Genomic DNA, 26,599 nt, shown 5'->3' with positions numbered 1-26,599 from the left:
AAAGTTGTTCAAGTTGTTCAAATTAAGTTCTTAGCAATGCATATTACTAATCAAAAATTAAGTTTTGATATAGGAAATTTACGTATTGTTGGCTATTGCTACAAATATACCCCAGCGACTTAACACTGCTTTTGTGCTCCAGGCTCACATATTATGTGTGTACTGTGTATATTTATTATGTATACAGTAGTCAACATTTGAAGTGGATCAAAAAAGTTAATCAAAGTTGTCCTAAGACAAGAACGCATTTTGGTTTTAGGTTTTAGGACAACTTTGATGAAAGGTTTTGATCCACTTCAAATGTTGACTAGTGTATATTAGGGCTGCCCCCTAATAGTCGTCTAATCATTAGTCGGCCAGAAGAGGCTTGGTCAACCAAAATTTTATTAGTCGCTTAGTTGCAGAAAACAAAAATGTAAAAAAATCCACGGGCGAAGTCACGCAGTCCGTGACTAACAGATCGTTAACAGCTAGTCTATGGTAATACAGTACATCCAAACGCTCGCCTATCTTTCATCCACCTCAAATATGGCTTATCATCTGAAATATGTAAGTATTAGCAACTTTACATGGCCGCTCAATCTGATGTTAACCTAGAGAAATGTGCGCTATAGCAGGACAGATGGAGGCTTGCTCTTAAAATACTCCCTCATTTTTGGTCATACAGATAAGAGTAATACATATTTAAAATCTGTAAAGACTACGTTTATTCGTGTGCACTCACAATAACAACAAAACATGGCGCTTTTGTAAAATAATGAACGCAAACAGGATGCGCTTGCTTTCTGCCGTCTCAGTCTCTGAACTCGAGCGCAAAGCTCTGTGTATGTTTGCTTTACAGACATTAAAAATATATCTATAGAGAGTGAAATGTCTACTTTCAAATGGATAACTAATATTCTTAGATTATGTAATCCGTATGAAACATGCATACAGGTGCGTCCACTACTGCGGAGATGACGAGTCAGTGTCGCCGAGTTCATCTCTTAAACCGAAAACTAAATTATTAAAATGTTAATACAGTCTCCTTACTGTTTTTCACTGACACATTAATAATCATTACTTCTGCCGGTGCGCTGTGGCAAGCTTTATGCATGTGCTTGAGCGCTTATTAGGCTATGTAGGCAATTAAAGTCTCATTATAATGATTTAAATGTCATGGCAGTGATGGCATCAGCATAGCAGAGATAAGAAAAGCCATGCTTCTGAATGACAGATCCTAATGATGACATGTAGATGGAGAAGAGAAGCGGTCCAAGCACTGAGCCTTGAGGAACCCCAGTAGCAAGAAGTTGTGACTTATAAACCTCACCCCTCCAAGACACCCTGAAAGACAACCTAAGTTGTCTAAGCAAGATGTTAGATGCTTAAAATGAACGACTACTAGTCGACCAGAAAAATCTTAAATTGAGGGCAGCCCTGTTATATATAAATACACACACATGCATGTATATAATTAAGAAAAATTTTATGTTTATATATTAAATGTGTATATATAAAATAAATATATACATGTAAATATTTTCAAAATATATATTGTATGTGTGTGTATTTATATATACATAAAGTACACACACATATATTATGTAAACAAAAACGTTTATTTTGGATGCGATTAATCGTTTGACAGCACTAATCGCTAACGTCAGCCGTGTCTCTCTGCAGCGTCTGTGTTCACCGTGAAGAAGACGGACGATGAGCAGAACGTCAGTGATGCTGAGGAAGATGATTTTCAGACCGATGATGATGAAGATGAAGATGTGTCTGAAATGGAAGTAGAAAACCAGATGCAGAAACGCAAAAAGGTGAGTGACTGAATCACGTTGTGATAATGAAAGCTAAATGTCAACAATGACAGTTTAATCACTACAAATGTGAATCTGTATTTGATTTACATGTGTTGGATTTATAGTGTCACACATTGGTATTATTACAGTTAAAAATAAAAAAATGTATAAAAATGTATAAAAGGTAAATATTACAATACATTTAAAAAAAGGCTAATATAATGACAAAAACTAACAAGAATCAATAAAATTTATTAAAATTAAGGGAAAATGAAAATATAAAAACTACAGTCATATCTCAATTATACTAAAATAACACTAGTATCACAGCAGTTTTACACAATACACAAATCATTGCACTATATGCTTGTTTTAATTCATTTTAAATCTATTTTTTTTAATAATTTTAACATTTATTTTATTTTTATTTATTTTTATTTAAAGCACTTTGTGCTATAAATAAACTAGCCTTGCTTAAATTAACTGGTTGCAGTGAATTCACAGTGCTGCATATCAGTGTTATTATAGTTAACAAAAACCTTAATAACAATTCATTACTTAAAATAAAAAAACTTATTTATGCTACTTGCCAAAAAAACATTTCTCATTTTAACTTAACTTGATGTGCTAAAATAACTAAAACTGAAATAGAAATGAATAAAAACTAAATATATATATATATATTAAAAAGGTTAATAAATGGACAAAAAAAGAACAAAATTAATCAAATTTATTAACTGAAAATTTAAAAACAACTAATTCAAACTATTAACAGAAACTACAATCATATCTTATACTAAAATAACACTGACACATATTTCATGTAACAGATTTACACTATACACAAATGTTAATTCTTTTTTTTATCATTTTAAAATTTTTATGCTTTGCTTTTATTGTTGTGATTATTTTTATGATGTTTTTATTGTTTTTATGTAAAGCACTTTGAATTGTAATTGTGTATGAAATGTGCTATATAAATAAACTTGCCTTGCCTATATATATATTAACTGAATGTGGTGAGAAATGTCTTTAATATGTAACTTCCCTGTTGTTTTTTAGGTTCAGTCTGCTGGCTTTACTAAGAAGATTAAGAAGAACAACAAGAAGAAGAAGGGTTTTAAACATGTTGGCAAAGTCAATGGAAAATAATAAAGTTTGTAACTCATTGAAACTGTTTTCACTCTCATTGTTTCTGGATCTGAATAAAGGGATTTTCATTCGTAAAGATGCATGTAATTGTGTTTGACAGCACTCTTATTCATTAGATACAATTATAGTTTTTATTAATCGTTTTATTTATTCATTTTTAAGTTATGGTAATTTTTGATGTATATTTTAAAATTTATATGCAATTCAAATACAAAAATTCTACATTTAGATCTAAATGTTTTTTGAGAGTAATGTTAGTTAATAAAAAACAAACTGCTTACAGTTTGTGTGAACTCGGGTCTATTAAAAATATTAATAGATAAAACATTTTATTTTGATAATGTATTAGTAAATGTTAATTAACGTTAGAAGTATTGCTCATAGTTGACTAATAGGAATCTTTTTTCAGAAGTGTTTCTCTTCAGTAACAACAAAGTCTGAGTGGGAGCTAGTTTTCAAGGCGAGTGAGATTCTTCTGCTTCCAGTATTCTGTGAGATCTCAGGTTTCTCATGAGCGGAGTTCAGATGAATGCTGTTCACACTGGAGCTGAATGCGGTGTCACTCCGGTTTCCAGTGCTTGATGCTGTTCTGCTGATATCAGTGTTTCTGGAATCATTCAGATACTGTAAAAGTTTTTCATTTTAGTTAATTTTGTGCTTTTTGTCTTTATGTTACAAGTTTTTATTCATTTTCTTAATTAGCTTTAGCTATTTTAAATTCAAATTAAACTAAACGATGTTCTGTTCATACTAGTGTTATTTTAGTATCATCAAGATACTGTTATAGTTGTTACTATTTAGATTTTATTTTTATATTTTCTGTTTTAATTTTAGTTAAAATGTTGTTTTTTGTCATTTTTATTTATTATTTTTAGCTTATGTAGTCATTAGTTTATTTTAGTTATTTATTTTAGAACTTCATATTAAACTAAACAAAAATAAGAAATGTTTGCTTGGGAACCAGCTGAAATAAAATCATTTACTTTTTAATTTTATTTGTATTAATTTCTAATTATTTAATATTTTTTTATTGATTTATTTTTAATTTTATTTCAGTTAACATTTATTTTATTTCGAGTAATGAAAATAGTTTAAGTTTTAGTTAACGATAATTACTTAATTTTTATATTGTCTGTTTTAATTTTAGTTAATGTTGTTTTTTGTCATTTTTATTTATTATTTTTAGCTTATGTAGTCATTAGTTTATTTTAGTTATTTATTTTAGAACTTCATATTAAACGAAACAAAAATAAGAAATGTTTGCTTGGGAACCAGCTGAAATAAAATCATTTACTTTATTTTATTTGTATTATTTCATATTTTTTTAATGATTTATTTTTTATTTTATTTCAGTTAACATTTATTTTATTTCAAGTAACGAAAATGGTTTAAGTTTCAGTTAACGATAATTACTTTATTTTTGTTTTAATTTGAGTTAAAATGTTGTTTTTTGTCATTTCTCTTAAGGCTAAAAGTAGCTCATAACTCGCCGATTTAGGAGAAAATCTTAAAATAATGTGCGTGTCAGTCCTATGTTTGATGTTAGTGCATTGTTAAATCCTGGAGTTTTATTTAGTGCGTCGCAATGCGTTGCTGCAATTGAAGAGATTCCGATTTGTTTCAATCTCGTTTTGTGTTTAATAATGAAACCGTGTTTATGGGGAAGCGTTCTGTGGGATGTTTTTGCCGTTTAAAAGCACTGTGAGAGATGTAGATGAAATGGAGTGCATCAGATCTTCCTCTTTCTGGACTCTTTATCATGTTATTTGCGATGCTTTCGTCGGATGACGTTCCTGAGGGCCTAATGCATCACACGTCAGATCAGCGCTGTGAACTCTGTACTGTATTTTAGACGGGACGTTTGACTTTCAGAAGTTTATATTGATGATCCAATGGTGTGGTGTTCTAAATATGTGCACCCTCATGATGAGAGTTACACTGTAAAAAATGACCGTGAATTTAACGGTAAAAGACAACATTATTTCAGTTAATGAAATTACGGTATTTAACTGTAAATTTAAGTAAAAACCGTAAAACCTAAAATGTTGCTACCGTATTTTTTACAGTAAAATTCCGGCAACCACAGCTGCCGTTTTTTTACCGTACATTTTATGGATTTTTTTTTACAGTGTAGGCAATATTGGCATTGCATTTTACTATGCAAACAACACAATAATTGATGCAATTAATTCTAACAGCCATAAATGTAGTAAATGTAATGCTGATTTTACAGGCATTATTGGTGTGCATAGTCTCAGTTCTTTTAACTGCGCTTCTCGATTAGAGAAATGCATTGAAATAAGACAAAAAGCACAAGAAATCAAGATATTATTTGATCTTAATTCACCTCCTCAATGTTTGGAGAAGAAAAAAAAACTCTATGAGAGCCTCATTTTTTAAGTCTGATTTCTAGATCTGGAAAAATCATGTAAATTCGTCTGTTTCAACTTAACTTACATTAATTTACTGCCTTCAGTTTTTAAATTCAATGTCATATTAAATTGAATCGTAAATTAAACTAAATTATCTTGAGTTTAAAAATTGAGTTGAATCTCCTATAGCTTAAAAAATGAAGTTAAAATTGTTTAAATAATTTTAATGAGCTGAAGTAATGGAAAAACATGTTTATTTTATTTATTTATTATTATTATTTTATTTTTTTTACATTACTTTTTTACAGCACTGGCTAAAATATACTGCTAAAGTAATAGGAAAACATGTTGCCATAAGTAAATTTTTTTTAACATTAGTTTTTACAGTGTGGGCATTTTTAATAATATGTCAATCTCTAAAATATATGGGCAAAACCATACGAGAAGGCTTAAATTTAAAAGTGAGATTTCTAAATCTGGAGAAGTCATGCAAATTAATAAAATTGTATGTTATTTTTAAATTGCACTGTAAAAATATCTACCAATTTCTTAAGTTCAGTTGCTGCCTTTTTGATTAGTATAATCAAATTGAATGTATAGCTTAAAAAATGTAATTGGTTAAATCAGGAAGTAATGCTCTGGTCAGGTTATGATGCTTGAATAGTTGATATGCAGAGTTCATTTTAGAGTTTATATTTATATTTAAAAAAAAATGGTTGTCGGATATCATGCAAGGACAATTAATATCACCATGTTTGCTCTGTTGGTCTTTTATCATTTTAATTAACTTTAAAATTAATGCAATCCTTTTATGACTTTTAATTTCCTTTATAAATAAATTGGACTCTACACATAGCTACTTATCTTCAAATAAATGACCTTCATAATCTTGACATATCTTGTTCATACAGTTTAGCATGGACAATAATAATGAATGAAGGGGTTTTACAGTAGCGGTCAGCTGCGTAAAACCTAAAATGTTGCTACCGTATTTTTTACAGTAAAATTCCGGCAACCACAGCTGCCGTTTTTTTACCGTACATTTTATGGATTTTTTTTTACAGTGTAGGCAATATTGGCATTGCATTTTACTATGCAAACAACACAATAATTGATGCAATTAATTCTAACAGCCATAAATGTAGTAAATGTAATGCTGATTTTACAGGCATTATTGGTGTGCATAGTCTCAGTTCTTTTAACTGCGCTTCTCGATTAGAGAAATGCATTGAAATAAGACAAAAAGCACAAGAAATCAAGATATTATTTGATCTTAATTCACCTCCTCAATGTTTGGAGAAGAAAAAAAAACTCTATGAGAGCCTCATTTTTTAAGTCTGATTTCTAGATCTGGAAAAATCATGTAAATTCGTCTGTTTCAACTTAACTTACATTAATTTACTGCCTTCAGTTTTTAAATTCAATGTCATATTAAATTGAATCGTAAATTAAACTAAATTATCTTGAGTTTAAAAATTGAGTTGAATCTCCTATAGCTTAAAAAATGAAGTTAAAATTGTTTAAATAATTTTAATGAGCTGAAGTAATGGAAAAACATGTTTATTTTATTTATTTATTATTATTATTTTATTTTTTTTACATTACTTTTTTACAGCACTGGCTAAAATATACTGCTAAAGTAATAGGAAAACATGTTGCCATAAGTAAATTTTTTTTAACATTAGTTTTTACAGTGTGGGCATTTTTAATAATATGTCAATCTCTAAAATATATGGGCAAAACCATACGAGAAGGCTTAAATTTAAAAGTGAGATTTCTAAATCTGGAGAAGTCATGCAAATTAATAAAATTGTATGTTATTTTTAAATTGCACTGTAAAAATATCTACCAATTTCTTAAGTTCAGTTGCTGCCTTTTTGATTAGTATAATCAAATTGAATGTATAGCTTAAAAAATTTAATTGGTTAAATCAGGAAGTAATGCTCTGGTCAGGTTATGATGCTTGAATAGTTGATATGCAGAGTTCATTTTAGAGTTTATATTTATATTTAAAAAAAAATGGTTGTCGGATATCATGCAAGGACAATTAATATCACCATGTTTGCTCTGTTGGTCTTTTATCATTTTAATTAACTTTAAAATTAATGCAATCCTTTTATGACTTTTAATTTCCTTTATAAATAAATTGGACTCTACACATAGCTACTTATCTTCAAATAAATGACCTTCATAATCTTGACATATCTTGTTCATACAGTTTAGCATGGACAATAATAATGAATGAAGGGGTTTTACAGTAGCGGTCAGCTGTTAAATTTAAGTACACAATTAGATAATACCAATTTAGCTCAACCATATCCAGTCTTTGTGTGTTTTGGAGGAACATTCAAATGTCATTTGACTTAAAAACAGCACATCATTGACTACCTTAAAGCCAGCCCTTTTAATTACCATATTGCAATATATTGTATTTTTTTCAGAATAACAAGGAAATAAGTAGAAATTAATTGTTGCCATATGGCAACTCCGTACCATAGAGGGTTCATCCCTTTTTAAACACTCTTTAGAGCTGCTTTATGTGTTTAACAAAATACATTCTGATTCTGGTTTTAATTCTATTTCCGCAGAAGCACATTCTGTCTTGGGCAGCAGGTGGCAGTATAATCTGTCTCTGTGTGTGTGTGTGTGTGTGTGTGTGTGTCTCTCTCTCTCTGAAGGTCTGGAGCGGTCAGATGTCGAAGGGCTCGGTGGTTCTGGCCTACAGCGGGGGTCTGGACACCTCCTGTATTCTGCTGTGGCTAAAGGAGCAGGGCTACGAAGTCATCGCCTACCTGGTAACTCCTCACACAACGCATGGTGTCCTTCAGGGAATCTGCTCATCGTTAGCAGAGAGCTGCAGGGCAGGAAGGTGTTTGGTGAAATGATTTTATTCCCATGCTGAGCCCAGGCTTGTGAAGACTTGCACACCAAGCGTTTCCCAACTAACCAGCCGTGAATCATCTGCGCTCTTCATCGGGCGGTTTGGGTTTGAGATGAGTGTTCATAAGCTGTGTGTCCGCAGCAGAAGCACAGCGCAAGCGTAAACCGAGAGGAACAATGCTGTGATTATACATGAGCTGTGAGGAACAATAGGCCTGTCTGAGTCAGGAGCTTCTGAGGTTTAGTTTCATGTTGCATACGAACACATTTTCTGAGGACAACATTCAAACATCTACAGTGTATATAAGTATAATATACCTATATATAATACATATATACACTGTGTATATATACACACTATATATAGATATTTATAGTGAATAATATTTTGAGTGAATATTTTGAATTAGATTTAATTTTTTTATATTATATGCTTCATTTAAATTTTAGTTCGATTTTTTTATTTTTACATTTTTAGTTAGTTTTAGAAATTTTGTGTTTTTGTCATTTTTATTAGTGTTTCTTGTTTTTAAATATATCTATATAGTTTTTAATCATTTTTATTTTAGTTTTAGTTATTTTAGTACATCAAGTTAAACTACAAGAAAATGAGAAATGTTGCATTGGAAAGTTTATATTATTATTATTTTCTTCTTTGTAGTATTATTTATTTTATATAATATTTTTGTATGATGGTATTTCATATTTAGAATTTAAAAAAAAATCTAAATATTTTTTATTTATATTTTTATTTCCCCTTTTCCTTTTGATTTTAGTTTTAGTATAAGTTTTAATAATTTTGTTGTGTGTTTTTGTGACAACATGCCCCATTATGAAAGTAAACTTTAGGCAATATATACTCAAAAGGCACTAAGATTAATTGAAAATAGAAAATGTGCACTAGTCAAAGTAATTTTTTTAAACTAAATTGTTCTCTGAATTGTTTTTAAAACATAACCCTATAGAGATGTAGTGTTATTTTAGTATACTGTTTACTTCTGTACACATTTACTTCTATAGTGCTTTATACAGTGAAGGTTGTTTCAAAGCAGCTTCATAGTAATAAACAGGAAAAACAAATGCATTGAGGAAGTGCAGTAACAATTGTGAATAGCCTGATTTGAGGCGGTGAAACTGGTTTGAATGACGTAAAACTAGAGCAATAATGATTGAAGTCTTCATTGGTTTCCCATCTGCATTACATGCATCCTCTAGGGTTCGAATCCATGAAACTGATGTTGCTAGCATCACGCATTACTGTTTGAGCAGCATAAACGCTGCATTTCTGCTCCGATGAAGCTGTAGTTTGGACCAGGCTTGTGGTCAAACGTCCAGATACACAAGACAAGTTTCTCTTTTTGTTAAAGATTATCTGTTTTCTTTCATAAATCACAAGCTTTTTGTTCTTGTTAAACAAAACTTGTTCAACGGCTCTGCTTTTAATGCAAGTAGATGATCATTTTTATTCAGTGAGCTCTCTTAAGGATTTGTTTAATAAGATATTTAATTTAATTTAATCTAAAATGTTTTAATTAATTTTAACACTAATGTCATATTAATTTAATTATTTTATTTAAAACACCTTTAGTAATTTTAATCTATTTATTGTTTTATTTATTTATTTTTTATGATTTAATTTATCTTAATAATTTACTTTAATTTTGAACACAAATTTATTTTTTTGTCAGCCAAACCCCTTAAAAATAAAGTTAATATTTCAACACATTTGCATGTTCACGGTTCTCTGATGTTGGTTAATGCTTAAATAACATGGAGGTCAACAAATAAAATATTTACTTTTTTAGTAAGTTTCTTGTTTTTATTTTAAAAGGATTTTTTAAATTTAATTAATTATTATCTTTCATCAACGTGTGAACCCCTGTTTGGCAAAAGCCTCCTCTATAGTACCATAAACAGCTGACTTTACAGAAGTAAATGTTTTATTTTATTTTATTTTATTTTATTTTATTTCTTTAGATTTTTAATTTTCATTTATTTAATTTTTTTTTATTTCTTTATTTTATTTTTTATTGCAACTCTTGAAATTAGCAGAAAATGTCCAGCTCTAGCTGTGAGAGGAGCCTCAGCTAATCCCTTGGCATTAAAAGTCAAACTACCTTCCTACACTGTAAAAGATCAAAAGTTGAGAAAATGTTTCAGTTTTGAGTTTCAGAAAACTCAAAAATCTCCTACAATAACAAGTTGAGAACTCAAAAATGCCTTTGCCTTAAAATTGCCTTAAACTTTTAAGTTTTCTCAACGTTTGATTAACAACATAAACCCCCTTTTTATTGCATTGAAGGCCAATATTGGACAGGATGAGGACTTTGATGCTGCGCGGAAGAAAGCGGAGAAGCTTGGAGCTGAGAAGGTAAGAGGAGAAGCTGGTGACGGAGCTGCGTGCAGCGAGGGACTGTGTGCTCAGTGTGTGTCTGTGCTTCAGGTGTTCATCGAGGACCTGCGCTCGGAGTTTGTGCAGGAGTTCATCTGGCCCGCGCTGCAGGCCAACGCCGTCTACGAGGACCGCTATCTGCTGGGTACATCTATCGCTCGGCCCTGCATCGCCCGCAGACAGGTGCAGATCGCCCGGAGAGAAGGAGCGCAGTACGTTTCTCACGGAGCCACAGGAAAGGTGCTCACTTTACACTGGAATAAACCTGCTCCGGACTCAGACACACAGAGCTCAGCTGATCACCTCGAGAGAACTGTGACCCTGGAACACAGAACCAGTCATAAGCTGAATACATAATATTTCCATTGACGTATGGTTTGTTAGGATAGGACAATATTTGAAAATCTGGAATCTGAGGGTGCAAAAAAATCTAAATATTGAGAAAATCATCTTTAAAGTTGTTCAAATGAAGTTCTTAGCAATGCATATTACTAATCAAAAATTAAGTTTTGATATATTTACGGTAGGACATTTACTAAATATCTTCATGGAACATGATCTTTACGTAATATCCTAATGATTTTTGGCATAAAAGAGAAATGTATAATTTTGACCCATACAATGTATTGTTGGCTATTGCTACAAATATACCCCAGCGACTTAACACTGCTTTTGTGCTGCAGGGTCACATTTGTGAAAACACCTATATAGAGGATTAACAGAATAACATGCAAATGATAGGAAGAGCTCAGTTTAATAAGCTGCTGAACAGTTTAATATTCAGTCACTGTAACTTTAGGCTGTTTCTGTTTGATCAAAAATACAGTAAAAATTGTGAAATATTATTAGAATGTAAAACAGCTGTTGTCTATGTGAATATCTGTTAAACTGTAATTTATTTCTGTGATCAAAGCTGTATTTTCAGCATCATTACTCCAGTCTTCAGTGTCACATGATCTTCAGAAATCATTCTAATATGCTGATTTACTGCTCAAGAAACATTTCTGATTATTATCAATGTTGAAAATATTAAAAAAAAAGAAGAAATCAATACTTGCGTTCCTCAAGGACGCAAGTTTAACAGATATTCACATAGAAAACAGCTGTTTTACATTCTAAAAATATTTCACTGTTTTCACTGTATTTTTGATCAAATAAATGCAACCTCGAGCAGAAGAGACTTCTTTCAAGACATTTTGGCCAGTAGTGTATATTGACAACATCCTTTCAGTAGAATAAAAAGAATAAAGTCCTTTAGGTAAAATAAAGTATGTTTTCGCTGTGATGTTTCTCTGTGGGTTTAAGTGCATCTTTAATGTGTTTCAGCTCTAGTCTGTTCTGTGACTCTGATCAGAGATTTGATGTGATTTAGAAACTTCTCTTTCTTATTATTACAATTATCCATTTTATTTAAATTTTTTTCATTTTTTTGAAAATTCATCAAAATCTTAAAAAGCTATGGAAATTTCTATAATTAATATATACAAACATTTGAGTAGAGATAAATTGCTAAGAAATTGCTATTTGTAATTAAAAGGTAAATATATATATATATATTTATATTTAAATCACAAACAACTAGAAAAGTCATGCAAATTCATTGATCATAAAGACTGTGATTCCTGAAGAACACAGAAGTAAATGTGTCCATTAATTACAGAAAAACACTGAGAATGGTGTTTAAATCCAAAGAAAATGTGATCGTTATTTTCTGAAGAACAACTTTAAAGATGATTTTCTCAATATTTAGATTTTTTTGCACCCTCAGATTCCAGATTTTCAAATAGTTGTATCTCAGCTAAATATTGTCTGATCCTAACAAACCATACATCAATGGAAAGCTTATGTATTCATCTTTGAAAAATGGAGCCTTATGACTGTTTTTGTGCTCCAGGGTCACATAAACACAGACGCATGTGAGGAAGCGTGTGAATGAATGTTTTAGTGCTGTGTTTGCTGCAGGGGAATGACCAGATCCGCTTTGAGCTGACGTGTTACGCGCTCTATCCTCAAGTGCAGGTGAGTTCAGATCCGTCACACGAGTGTTATTATAAACCCGTCGTCTGTCTCTGACCGTCTTCATGTCTGCGTCTCAGATCATCGCTCCGTGGAGGATCCCAGAGTTTTACAGCCGCTTCCGGGGCCGGACCGACCTGATGGAGTACGCAGAGGTGCAGCTCAAACTTTCTCTTTAGTCACCCGCTTCTACGCTTTTTTCCTTGCAAACTGAGATCTCAGCGTCACAGACTGTGCTCAGACCTTCCAGAACACCGGAGACTGCAACCAAAACTCAGGGATTTTAATATGAATGCAAACAATTGTTATCAAATTCTTTCATGTTCTTTTTATAGCTCTACAGGGGTCCGGGGTCCACTAGGGGGCAAAAAAGGACACAAAATGACTTAACGTAAAGGCTTTGAAATGAGCTAAAACATCTTTAAAATGTATAGAATTTTGTAGAGAATTTGAGAAGTGTGATTTCTAGACCTGGAAAAGTCATGGACATTTCTATAATGAATAAATATAATTTTTTTTCTTTTTTCTGTTATGTTAAGCTTTATCTTATTAGTTAGAAATGGCTAATTTTCATTAATTTAATTATTTGCATTAAATTATTTTAATAAATTGCTCCAAAAAACAACAACAACAACAACATCAAAAAGCAATCACAAACAACTGTAAAAATCTGTACAATTACAAACGAATGCAAATTCACTGCAATTCACTGAATTATTTTAATATTTATTTTAATGTAGTTATATTTAAAATATTGCCACTCCTAATTCCTGTAAATAAAAAAAGCATTGTCAAATATTTTGTAGGGCTTTTGGTTATTATCTAGGAGTCAAAAAGGTTGAGAACCATTATTAATGTTATTTTAGTAATTTTGAGATACAGTTTTTTATAATTTGTAATATTTAGATTTTTTTTTTTAATTTTAGTATTTTCTGTTTCTGTTTTCGTTTTAATTTTCGTTTTTTTTATTTTAGTTTTTTATATGTCTGTATGGCTTTTATTTAAATTTATTTTAATTTCAGTTTTAGTGTTGTAGTACTTTACATCTTTATTTTTTATTTCAGTTCATGTTTATGTAATTTAAAGCAACAATGGTTTTAATTTCAGTTTAAGTTAAAGACCATAACAGCTTGCCACAAACAAAACTGATTCAGTCCTGATTCTCTCCACTAGATGGAGCTCATCATCTGATCACAGACGTCTGTCTTTATTAATATCACTTTTTCTTCAACCTGTTGTCTGAACAGCTCTTTTTGTGTCTTGATGACTTAAAGTTAATCTTTGTGGATTCTGAGACTGATAAAAGTCGCTCCGTTTTGCATATATAAAGAATCGACTGTATATACTGTATATAGAGTTTCAAATGTTTGTGAGAGAGAGAGAGAGTGAGTGAGTGAGTGAGTGTGTGTTGTGTGTGTGTGTGTGTGTGTGTGAGAGAGAGAGAGAGTGAGTGAGTGTTGTGTGTGTGTGAGAGAGAGAGTGAGTGAGTGTGTGTGTGTGAGAGTGAGTGTGAGTGTGTGAGCGTTTCCGCATTAAACACAGATGAAAGCATCAGAAATACTACAGACTGAATAAAACAACGATTATTGGTTGTGCATTTTACAAGAAAATATTCGTTCAAAATTTCATGTTTAACTCAACGTGTTACTTCTAGTTTCTTTGTAATTGTTTGTGAAATTTACTAGCAATTTCTAGAGTGACTCAGTCCTGTAGCTCATATGTTTGTTGTCTTTGCTCAGAAACACGGTATTCCTGTTCCTGTCACACCGAAGGCACCGTGGAGCATGGATGCAAATCTCATGCACATCAGGTGAAGTCTCTGTTTACCTGCATGCATTCTTTACTGCTGTTACAGAAAACTTACTAAAAATGTCTTTTAACAGCTATGAATCTGGAATTCTGGAGAATCCGAAGGTAAGAGATCGTTATGATCAAAGCTCTGCAGATTCTAAACATATAATGCAATGCAATCCAGTGACGACTGAGAGATGAACAAATAAACCTTCCTCAAAGAATCACATTTGAAGATGATTTTTCTAAAAAAAAAAAAAAACGATGTCTGGATAATCGAGTAAAGCAAAGTTATTTCCGTTCAGACCCATATGGCAAAAAAATTCAAAATCTCAAAAAATATATTTACTTTCAATGTAAATATATTTTCAACTGATATATTTTTTTGCTCACTTTGTTTGAAAAGAAAGTTGAAGAATTTATTTAGCCCTCCATATATTTTCAATCCAAGACAATACACTCTCATTTGAAGAAAAACTTTATTTATTTATTTAATGAATGCATGTGAACATATAACACATTTGAAAAATGTTATGCAAAAAATTAAACATGCGTCTTTTATGCCAAAAATCATTAGGATATTAAGTAAAGATCATGTTTCTCATGTTTCAAACATGAGATTTTCTCAATATTTGAATGTGAATGTGACGAGTTGCTCTGAGCTTCAAACATCTGGATATGCTTTAGATGTCTCACTTTTGAGATTTCCGTCATCATTGCTTTCATTTTTCATCATTTTCTTCTTCGTTTTCTGTTAATGAGCGGGGAGATGCGATTTATTCCTGGGTCAGAAAAGAACAAACAGAATTGCGAGATGTAAACTCAAAATTCAGAGAAAAAAGGCCACAATTGCAAGATAATAGAATTGCTAGAATTCTGAGTTTATATTTTTTCTCAGAACTGCATGAAAAATAAATCAGAATTGTGAGATATAAAAGCTTCCACGAGGCATCGCATGCATGTGTTTTTGTATTCAATGCTTTTAACCCTGTGCAACCTGACCAATGAAATTATAGCATTTGAAATGGAACCACTTATTAACCCTTTAGACAAATTTTATTTAGACGTGGAGCTTTAATTGCTCATAATTATAATCAACACACTTTTGAATATCCTTTGGATGTCTTCATTTTTCACCATTTTATTTATTTTTTATTCTGTGGTGAATTTTTTTTGAAGAAAGTCAGAATTCAGAGTCTATATCTTGCAATCTTTTTTTTTTTTTTTTGGTTTCTGCCACAGAATAAATCTCATCTCACTGCTCATTAACAAAAACAAAGATGAAAATGATGAAGAATTTAGTCTGAAAATAGTCAGAAAAACATTTTTTTTTAAATGGAACTGTTTATTGACCAAAATATATTTTTGATAAGTTTTTTTTAAGTGTCATATTTGATCATCAGGCTCATTTTTCTAAAAAAAAAAAAAAACGATGTCTGGATAATCGAGTAAAGCAAAGTTATTTCCGTTCAGACCCATATGGCAAAAAAATTCAAAATCTCAAAAAATATATTTACTTTCAATGTAAATATATTTTCAACTGATATATTTTTTTGCTCACTTTGTTTGAAAAGAAAGTTGAAGAATTTATTTAGCCCTCCATATATTTTCAATCCAAGACAATACACTCTCATTTGAAGAAAAACTTTATTTATTTATTTAATGAATGCATGTGAACATATAACACATTTGAAAAATGTTATGCAAAAAATTAAACATGCGTCTTTTATGCCAAAAATCATTAGGATATTAAGTAAAGATCATGTTTCTCATGTTTCAAACATGAGATTTTCTCAATATTTGAATGTGAATGTGACGAGTTGCTCTGAGCTTCAAACATCTGGATATGCTTTAGATGTCTCACTTTTGAGATTTCCGTCATCATTGCTTTCATTTTTCATCATTTTCTTCTTCGTTTTCTGTTAATGAGCGGGGAGATGCGATTTATTCCTGGGTCAGAAAAGAACAAACAGAATTGCGAGATGTAAACTCAAAATTCAGAGAAAAAAGGCCACAATTGCAAGATAATAGAATTGCTAGAATTCTGAGTTTATATTTTTTCTCAGAACTGCATGAAAAATAAATCAGAATTGTGAGATATAAAAGCTTCCACGAGGCATCGCATGCATGTGTTTTTGTATTCAATGCTTTTAACCCTGTGCAACCTGACCAATGAAATTATAGCATTTGAAATGGAACCACTTATTAACCCTTTAGACAAATTTTATTTAGACGTGGAGCTTTAATTGCTCATAATTATAATCAACACACTTTTGAATATCCTTTGGATGTCTTCATTTTTCACCATTTTATTTATTTTTTATTCTGTGGTGAATTTTTTTTGAAGAAAGTCAGAATTCAGAGTCTATATCTTGCAATTCTTTTTTTTTTTTTTTGGTTTCTGCCACAGAATAAATCTCATCTCACTGCTCATTAACAAAAACAAAGATGAAAATGATGAAGAATTTAGTCTGAAAATAGTCAGAAAAACATTTTTTTTTAAATGGAACTGTTTATTGACCAAAATATATTTTTGATAATAAGTTTTTTTTAAGTGTCATATTTGATCATCAGGCTCTTATGGCTCATATAGTCTAATATAGTGAGAATACGGAGGAACAAACAGCTAAAATTTATTCAGAGACTCAAACTGAGCAAAAATATGAATTTGCTGCAGATGCTGATATTTCTATGATGAAATTCTGATGCTTGAAATGCAATGAGATCTTTATAACAGTGCAGCAGATACTGAGATAAAATGCTATAAACATCAGTCGTCACTCTATATCTGCATTAATCTGTCTCAGTAAGAGGAGATGTAAATGCTCCAAACATATAATGCAGTGATTGAGAGCTGAAGAAATAAAGGCTCCTCAGAAGATGTGAGATGTTCTGGAGGCTTGTGAAGATCATTCCTCCGCTGAGGAACAGTGAAAGTAAAGCTTCTGGAAACAAACGCTCCTCAAAAGATCCTGAGGATCAGATTTGAGACTCTAAAACATGATTGATGGAGAATCAAGTAAAGCTGAGCTGCTTCAGTCCAGTAAGTGTTCATCTGGAGATATTACTGCAGTTATTCTGACCTTTACTTGATCAAAACCAGTCAATCAGAGGCCTCAGGAATAGAGTTAAGGATCTCAGGGTTATTAAGACGCTGATGCAGATCATCTTCTCTCATCAGAAGGAGAATGTCTCTCTCGGTTCAGGACACGGTGATTTACGCCTCACTTCCAATCCACTGGCCAGATTTCACTGCTTTACTTTCATCTCTTCACTCATTCTTTCCACTCTTTCCCTCATCGCCGTTCCCTTTCCCCGTCTCTTTCAACTCCGGGCTTTGATTGAAAGCAAATGAGGCAGCTAACATGTGGAAAGAGAGAAATTTACTTGCTGTAAGTTCATGCGGCTGTCGTCTTTCAGGACAACAATATACGGCCAGCTGAATAAAGCGCGCTCCAGCGACATGATGCTTCTCTTCACGGACCATTTGCCACCAATGCCTTCTCTCTGCCTGTCATTCTCTCTGTGGATTATTCCTACCTTCGCCTGTCTCGCGGGGTTAAAGGGCGAGACCAGATCCACCAGCAGGGGGTCAGAATTGAAATTCATTGATCCCATCACATTATATCAAGCGCTGAAACGTGTTGAGCTTCACCTGATTCTTTCGTCGCTCGTAAGACACTGTTCAGGTCTGGCTCAGTCGCTTGTGATGCAGTGAATCGTTTAGTTAATTTTTGTAAAGAATGATTTTGGTCAGTTCAGTTCATGCAATATCATATTTTGACATTATCTTTTGATTTTACGTTGAAAATAGTTTTTGGCAAAATAAAATGTTGAATTTTGCCATTTTGCCATTTTGCTAATATTTAGCCCCTTTTTAAGAAAAACTGTTATTAACATCATTCATACTTTTCCCGCAACATGATGGGAAGAAAAATAAACAATCTCATTCTGTTTTCTCCATTTTTACATAAATTGCAATCTTGATTGCATTCAACAAGTTCAACAAATCAGCACTTTTATACTTTAGTTTATAAAAAAAAAAAAAAAAACTTCTTGGTTATACGAACGTTATGTTTTATCATTTTGCAAACATCATCGGAACGTTACTTTTGAATGAAACAAGTGGTAACTTTGAAACACTAGATAAATGTCCAACTAAAACATTTCAGAAAAAAAGTACTTTGAACAATGAGACCATAAACTTAAACTTTATTGAGCTTAAATATGAGAGATGATCCTCACACGAATAGCCAAATAATCGCTGTTAAATCCAGCTGCTGGTGATGCAGTGAATTGTTCCATTTGTTTTTATAAAGAAAATAGGCAGATTTTGATCAGTTCGGTTCATGCATTGTGATCTGTTGATTTGATACTTAATTCATTGTAGAAATCATGTGAGTTGATATTTCACTGTGTCCCACATTTTGCACAGATTTTCCATTTGATTTTATTCCTCCGTTTAAGAAAAGATTTTTACATTTGATGGGGAGAAAAAAGGAATTTATTCAATTTTCCCAATTTTTACAGAAATTGCAATATTGACTGCAAAAATGTCTCAGAAGCGTTTTGCTAATGTTCCAATTAAGTTATAAAAATTTTACTTTTGAAAGTTCAAAAATGTTTTTGTTTGGGCATTTGAATGTTAAGGGAACGTTCCATTTGTATCATTTTGCAAACATTGTGGGAATGTTACTTTTGAATGTTCTCTGAATGCTTTGAAACACGTAAAAAAAATGTTAGATGAACGCTCGACTAAAATGTTTCAGAAATAAAATGTTCCATGAACAATCCCAGCTAACAGGGAACAATCTCAGAAATGTATCTAATGTTCTGGCAAGATTCTCTCAAAGTTATGAACAAACGTTCTTCCGGTAAAACATTATTTATACATCGTTCATGGAAAATGTTTTAAACGTTAGTCTAACATTTTTTGAATGTTACTTCTTGTTTCAGAACGTTCAGAGAAAATTAAAAAGTAACGTTTCTATAATGCTTTCAGAATGATGAATTGGAAACGTTCCCTTAACGTTCGCATAACCAAGAACAATCATTTTTAAAACATTCAGAATTATCTCATTCTTTCCACTCTTTCCCTCATCGCCGTTCCCTTTCCCCGTCTCTTTCAACTCCGGGCTTTGATTGAAAGCAAATGAGGCAGCTAACATGTGGAAAGAGAGAAATTTACTTGCTGTAAGTTCATGCGGCTGTCGTCTTTCAGGACAACAATATACGGCCAGCTGAATAAAGCGCGCTCCAGTGACATGATGCTTCTCTTCACGGACCATTTGCCACCAATGCCTTCTCTCTGCCTGTCATTCTCTCTGTGGATTATTCCTACCTTCGCCTGTCTCGCGGGGTTAAAGGGCGAGACCAGATCCACCAGCAGGGGGTCAGAATTGAAATTCATTGATCCCATCACATTATATCAAGCGCTGAAACGTGTTGAGCTTCACCTGATTCTTTCGTCGCTCGTAAGACACTGTTCAGGTCTGGCTCAGTCGCTTGTGATGCAGTGAATCGTTTAGTTAATTTTTGTAAAGAATGATTTTGGTCAGTTCAGTTCATGCAATATCATATTTTGACATTATCTTTTGATTTGACGTTGAAAATAGTTTTTGGCAAAATAAAATGTTGAATTTTGCCATTTTGCCATTTTGCTAATATTTAGCCCCTTTTTAAGAAAAACTGTTATTAACATCATTCATACTTTTCCCGCAACATGATGGGAAGAAAAATAAACAATCTCATTCTGTTTTCTCCATTTTTACATAAATTGCAATCTTGATTGCATTCAACAAGTTCAACAAATCAGCACTTTTATACTTTAGTTTATAAAAAAAAAAAAAAAAACTTCTTGGTTATACGAACGTTATGTTTTATCATTTTGCAAACATCATCGGAACGTTACTTTTGAATGAAACAAGTGGTAACTTTGAAACACTAGATAAATGTCCAACTAAAACATTTCAGAAAAAAAGTACTTTGAACAATGAGACCATAAACTTAAACTTTATTGAGCTTAAATATGAGAGATGATCCTCACACGAATAGCCAAATAATCGCTGTTAAATCCAGCTGCTGGTGATGCAGTGAATTGTTCCATTTGTTTTTATAAAGAAAATAGGCAGATTTTGATCAGTTCGGTTCATGCATTGTGATCTGTTGATTTGATACTTAATTCATTGTAGAAATCATGTGAGTTGATATTTCACTGTGTCCCACATTTTGCACAGATTTTCCATTTGATTTTATTCCTCCGTTTAAGAAAAGATTTTTACATTTGATGGGGAGAAAAAAGGAATTTATTCAATTTTCCCAATTTTTACAGAAATTGCAATATTGACTGCAAAAATGTCTCAGAAGCGTTTTGCTAATGTTCCAATTAAGTTATAAAAATTTTACTTTTGAAAGTTCAAAAATGTTTTTGTTTGGGCATTTGAATGTTAAGGGAACGTTCCATTTGTATCATTTTGCAAACATTGTGGGAATGTTACTTTTGAATGTTCTCTGAATGCTTTGAAACACGTAAAAAAAATGTTAGATGAACGCTCGACTAAAATGTTTCAGAAATAAAATGTTCCATGAACAATCCCAGCTAACAGGGAACAATCTCAGAAATGTATCTAATGTTCTGGCAAGATTCTCTCAAAGTTATGAACAAACGTTCTTCCGGTAAAACATTATTTATACATCGTTCATGGAAAATGTTTTAAACGTTAGTCTAACATTTTTTGAATGTTACTTCTTGTTTCAGAACGTTCAGAGAAAATTAAAAAGTAACGTTTCTATAATGCTTTCAGAATGATGAATTGGAAACGTTCCCTTAACGTTCGCATAACCAAGAACAATCATTTTTAAAACATTCAGAATTATTGTTAATAACTTAATGGGAACATTCGTAAAATGTTTCTAGAACATATTTTTTTGTGTATGGTATATAATGTTTACAATAAAAAGCAATATAATATTTCATATACGGTGCAGTAAGAGGCAGAAAACTTGTTAGGGCTTAAAATATACCAAGCTTATTGCACACACAAAAAAAAGATCAAACCAACATGTTTATTTAATATTTGGGATAATTTGGATCCAAACTACACTAGTCAACATTTGAAGTGGATCAAAACCTTTCATCAAAGTTGTCCTAAAACCTAAAACCAAAATGCATTCTTGTCTTACGGCAACTTTGATGAACTCTTTTGATCCAAATGTTGACTAGTATAGTTTCAATGTGCATATCTAAGATGCTCAGCTCATGACATCACTAAACTACTACTCTCATCACTAAAAACCTTGTGTTTTACACAGTAAAGTAACAAGCCATGCATTGAAATAGCATCACACTTCAGATGCATGGATTTATACATCTGATAAAACATCGAGACTCAGCACACAAACAGCGTTCAATCTCTTGTGTTAAAATTCTACCCATTAATTTTACCCTTCCAGACGCTTCTTCAAATGGCTTTTAAGGCCATTTCACCAGTTTTATCTCAGGACAGATACTAGTGAAGCAGAAAATAAAGAAAGTAGCGCCGCGCAGTCAGAGACGGCGTTTAGTTAAAGCGACGGTAAAGACGGACGTGCATTCGGACAGAGATTAGTTATCGTATGATGATGTTTGTCTGGTAAAGGTTTCCATTTAAATGCACCCGGTGGTTATTTTGCATAGTTCCCCTGCAATTTGCCTCAGCTCAGGACACACGGACTGTCATCCTGCTGTAATCTGTGGTAATTGGCAGGGGTAACGCCGTCTGACGGACACACACACACACACACACACAGCAGGTGGAGAGAAACCCCTGGCTTCACCGAGTGGAAGTACATCTGTCTGACATGAAGACTTGATGGGTTTTCAAACCATGTGGGCTTTTATTTTCGTCTTTTGCTCACATGACAATAAATAAATGTTTTTTTTTTTTGCATGGAACAAAGTACTTTGTCCTGCAAAATGTGTCAAAGCAGAATCTATCAAAATGCATCCATTCGGCTGCAGGATTCAACAGCACTTTAGCAGTGATTCTCTATTTTGAACGTTGTTGGAACGTTCTGGCAGAATTGAGATATAAACTCAAAATTGAGATATAAACTCAGAATTGAGATATTGAGATATAAACTCAGAATTGAGATATAAACTCAAAATTGAGATATAAACTGAGAATTGAGATATTGAGATATAAACTCAGAATTGAGATATAAACTCAAAATTGAGATATAAACTGAGAATTGAGATATTGAGATATAAACTCAGAATTGAGATATAAACTCAAAATTGAGATATAAACTGAGAATTGAGATATTGAGATATAAACTCAGAATTGAGATATAAACTCAAAATTGAGATATAAACTGAGAATTGAGATATTGAGATATAAACTCAGAATTGAGATATAAACTCAAAATTGAGATATAAACTGAGAATTGAGATATTGAGATATAAACTCAGAATTGAGATATAAACTCAAAATTGAGATATAAACTGAGAATTGAGATATTGAGATATAAACTCAGAATTGAGATATAAACTCAAAATTGAGATATAAACTGAGAATTGAGATATTGAGATATAAACTCAGAATTGAGATATAAACTCAAAATTGAGATATAAACTGAGAATTGAGATATTGAGATATAAACTCAGAATTGAGATATAAACTCAAAATTGAGATATAAACTGAGAATTGAGATATTGAGATATAAACTCAGAATTGAGATATAAACTCAAAATTGAGATATAAACTGAGAATTGAGATATTGAGATATAAACTCAGAATTGAGATATAAACTCAAAATTGAGATATAAACTGAGAATTGAGATATTGAGATATAAACTCAGAATTGAGATATAAACTCAAAATTGAGATATAAACTGAGAATTGAGATATTGAGATATAAACTCAGAATTGAGATATAAACTCAAAATTGAGATATAAACTGAGAATTGAGATATTGAGATATAAACTCAGAATTGAGATATAAACTCAAAATTGAGATATAAACTGAGAATTGAGATATTGAGATATAAACTCAGAATTGAGATATAAACTCAAAATTGAGATATAAACTGAGAATTGAGATATTGAGATATAAACTCAGAATTGAGATATAAACTCAAAATTGAGATATAAACTGAGAATTGAGATATTGAGATATAAACTCAGAATTGAGATATAAACTCAAAATTGAGATATAAACTGAGAATTGAGATATTGAGATATAAACTCAGAATTGAGATATAAACTCAAAATTGAGATATAAACTGAGAATTGAGATATTGAGATATAAACTCAGAATTGAGATATAAACTCAAAATTGAGATATAAACTGAGAATTGAGATATTGAGATATAAACTCAGAATTGAGATATAAACTCAAAATTGAGATATAAACTGAGAATTGAGATATTGAGATATAAACTCAGAATTGAGATATAAACTCAAAATTGAGATATAAACTGAGAATTGAGATATTGAGATATAAACTCAGAATTGAGATATAAACTCAAAATTGAGATATAAACTGAGAATTGAGATATTGAGATATAAACTCAGAATTGAGATATAAACTCAAAATTGAGATATAAACTGAGAATTGAGATATTGAGATATAAACTCAGAATTGAGATATAAACTCAAAATTGAGATATAAACTGAGAATTGAGATATTGAGATATAAACTCAGAATTGAGATATAAACTCAAAATTGAGATATAAACTGAGAATTGAGATATTGAGATATAAACTCAGAATTGAGATATAAACTCAAAATTGAGATATAAACTGAGAATTGAGATATTGAGATATAAACTCAGAATTGAGATATAAACTCAAAATTGAGATATAAACTGAGAATTGAGATATTGAGATATAAACTCAGAATTGAGATATAAACTCAAAATTGAGATATAAACTGAGAATTGAGATATTGAGATATAAACTCAGAATTGAGATATAAACTCAAAATTGAGATATAAACTGAGAATTGAGATATTGAGATATAAACTCAGAATTGAGATATAAACTCAAAATTGAGATATAAACTGAGAATTGAGATATTGAGATATAAACTCAGAATTGAGATATAAACTCAAAATTGAGATATAAACTGAGAATTGAGATATTGAGATATAAACTCAGAATTGAGATATAAACTCAAAATTGAGATATAAACTGAGAATTGAGATATTGAGATATAAACTCAGAATTGAGATATAAACTCAAAATTGAGATATAAACTGAGAATTGAGATATTGAGATATAAACTCAGAATTGAGATATAAACTCAAAATTGAGATATAAACTGAGAATTGAGATATTGAGATATAAACTCAGAATTGAGATATAAACTCAAAATTGAGATATAAACTGAGAATTGAGATATTGAGATATAAACTCAGAATTGAGATATAAACTCAAAATTGAGATATAAACTGAGAATTGAGATATTGAGATATAAACTCAGAATTGAGATATAAACTCAAAATTGAGATATAAACTGAGAATTGAGATATTGAGATATAAACTCAGAATTGAGATATAAACTCAAAATTGAGATATAAACTGAGAATTGAGATATTGAGATATAAACTCAGAATTGAGATATAAACTCAAAATTGAGATATAAACTGAGAATTGAGATATTGAGATATAAACTCAGAATTGAGATATAAACTCAAAATTGAGATATAAACTGAGAATTGAGATATTGAGATATAAACTCAGAATTGAGATATAAACTCAAAATTGAGATATAAACTGAGAATTGAGATATTGAGATATAAACTCAGAATTGAGATATAAACTCAAAATTGAGATATAAACTCAGAATTGAGATGTAAAGTCAAAATTGCGATATAAACTCAGAATTGCGATATAAACTCAGAATTGCGAGATATAAAGTCAAAATTGCGAGATATAATGTTTTCCACTGGACCATATGCATCTTCTATATATTTTGTATTTTATATTGTATATATAATATTTCAACAATTTAACAACACATTTGCATGTTTTATGGTTCTCTGATGCCATTTAATGTCACATGAAATGCAGATAAACAAATGAAATATTTGAAAGTGTTTAATTTGTATTGTTTGTATTGTACAATTATTTATTTATTTTAATTTGACATTTAAGTAGTTCTGTCAAACGATTAATCGCGATTAATCGCATCCAAAGTAAAAGTTTTTGTTTACATAGTATATGTGTGTGTACTGTGTATATATAGATACACACCCATGCATGTATATATTTAAGAAAAGTATACTGTATGTGTTTGTATTTATATATGCATAATAAATATAAACAGTACACACACATATATTATGTAAACAAAAACTTTTACTTTGGATGCGATTAATCGCGATTAATCGTTTGACAACACTACATTTAAGTATGTATTAGCCTTTCATCAGCTCACTAACAGGAGTGTGGGAATCTCTGTCATAAAGCCCTGCTGATGTACTGATGAATGAATGCTGTTTGTCAGAATCACGCACCTCCAGATCTCTACCAGATGACCAAGAACCCAGAAGATTCTCCCAATGAGCCAGACGTGCTGGAGATCCACTTCGCTAAAGGTTAGTGAATGTGTCTCAGAGTCGTTATATACGACACTTTCTACAAATGTGCTGCGAATTGCTGTTTTGTTACTGTTTACAGGCACAAATCTCATAGTGAGTGAACTGTTTCATGAGTCGGTAAACTACTATCTAACATTAAATTAACGTTAATTGCAGGGGAAAAAAAGTATTTTAATGACCAAAAAATGTAATATTACTTGCTAGGTCTTACTGAGAGAGCAATTCATTTAGTTTAAATCTAAAGTAGCCTAAATAAGTGCATGTCAAGTCATATATATATAAATATACTACAGTCAAACCTAAATTAATTCAGACACCTTCAACATTTCTCACATTATCACAGTTTATTCGCTATAGTTTAGAAAATGGAAATAAAATATGACTCAGAGTTAAACTGTATCAGAACAAATTCATCTTGATAATGTCAGATAACTTTGATAGAAAGGTATGTAATAAAACATGGTCAGGTCAAATTGTCATCAAATTTTTGGTCCCAAATTTTTATCAATTTTACTGGCAGTCCACTGAATGAATAATTTTTGGGTATAATGTGTCACAGTTTACTTTATTTTGCTCTCCTCACTTACATAAATGAACTATAGTGTCCTGCACCCACTAGTAAAAA

General features: G+C 31.3%; 2 protein-coding genes across 3 annotated transcripts in view; both read left to right on the top strand.

The window, feature by feature from the left end:
* The window catches only part of surf2 (surfeit 2), a 6,763-nt gene extending 3,802 nt beyond the window's left edge, over positions 1–2,961 (top strand). The window contains exons 3-5 of the mRNA XM_016553298.1: positions 1,322–1,358; positions 1,650–1,805; positions 2,850–2,961. Of these exons, the coding sequence (XP_016408784.1) occupies positions 1,322–1,358; positions 1,650–1,805; positions 2,850–2,939 (283 nt within the window). The 3' untranslated portion in view covers positions 2,940–2,961. The remainder of the gene's footprint in view (positions 1–1,321; positions 1,359–1,649; positions 1,806–2,849) is intronic.
* Positions 2,962–7,962: 5,001 nt separating this feature from the next.
* Positions 7,963–26,599, top strand: part of ass1 (argininosuccinate synthase 1) — a 46,690-nt gene continuing 28,053 nt past the window's right edge. For both annotated transcript variants that reach the window (XR_001640122.1, XM_016553277.1), the window contains exons 1-8: positions 7,963–8,106; positions 10,494–10,562; positions 10,635–10,823; positions 12,546–12,602; positions 12,680–12,754; positions 14,339–14,409; positions 14,483–14,513; positions 25,881–25,971. Coding sequence is in view for 1 of the 2 variants with exons in the window: in XM_016553277.1 (XP_016408763.1) it covers positions 8,005–8,106; positions 10,494–10,562; positions 10,635–10,823; positions 12,546–12,602; positions 12,680–12,754; positions 14,339–14,409; positions 14,483–14,513; positions 25,881–25,971 (685 nt within the window). In the remaining variant the exon portion in view is untranslated. The remainder of the gene's footprint in view (positions 8,107–10,493; positions 10,563–10,634; positions 10,824–12,545; positions 12,603–12,679; positions 12,755–14,338; positions 14,410–14,482; positions 14,514–25,880; positions 25,972–26,599) is intronic.

This window comes from Sinocyclocheilus rhinocerous, unplaced genomic scaffold, assembly GCF_001515625.1.
Source record: "Sinocyclocheilus rhinocerous isolate Xijiao unplaced genomic scaffold, SAMN03320098_v1.1 scaffold5755, whole genome shotgun sequence".
Taxonomy (NCBI): domain Eukaryota; kingdom Metazoa; phylum Chordata; class Actinopteri; order Cypriniformes; family Cyprinidae; genus Sinocyclocheilus; species Sinocyclocheilus rhinocerous.
The sequence above is the reverse complement of the archived record's forward strand: the minus strand, read 5'-3'. Positions and strand labels throughout refer to the sequence as shown.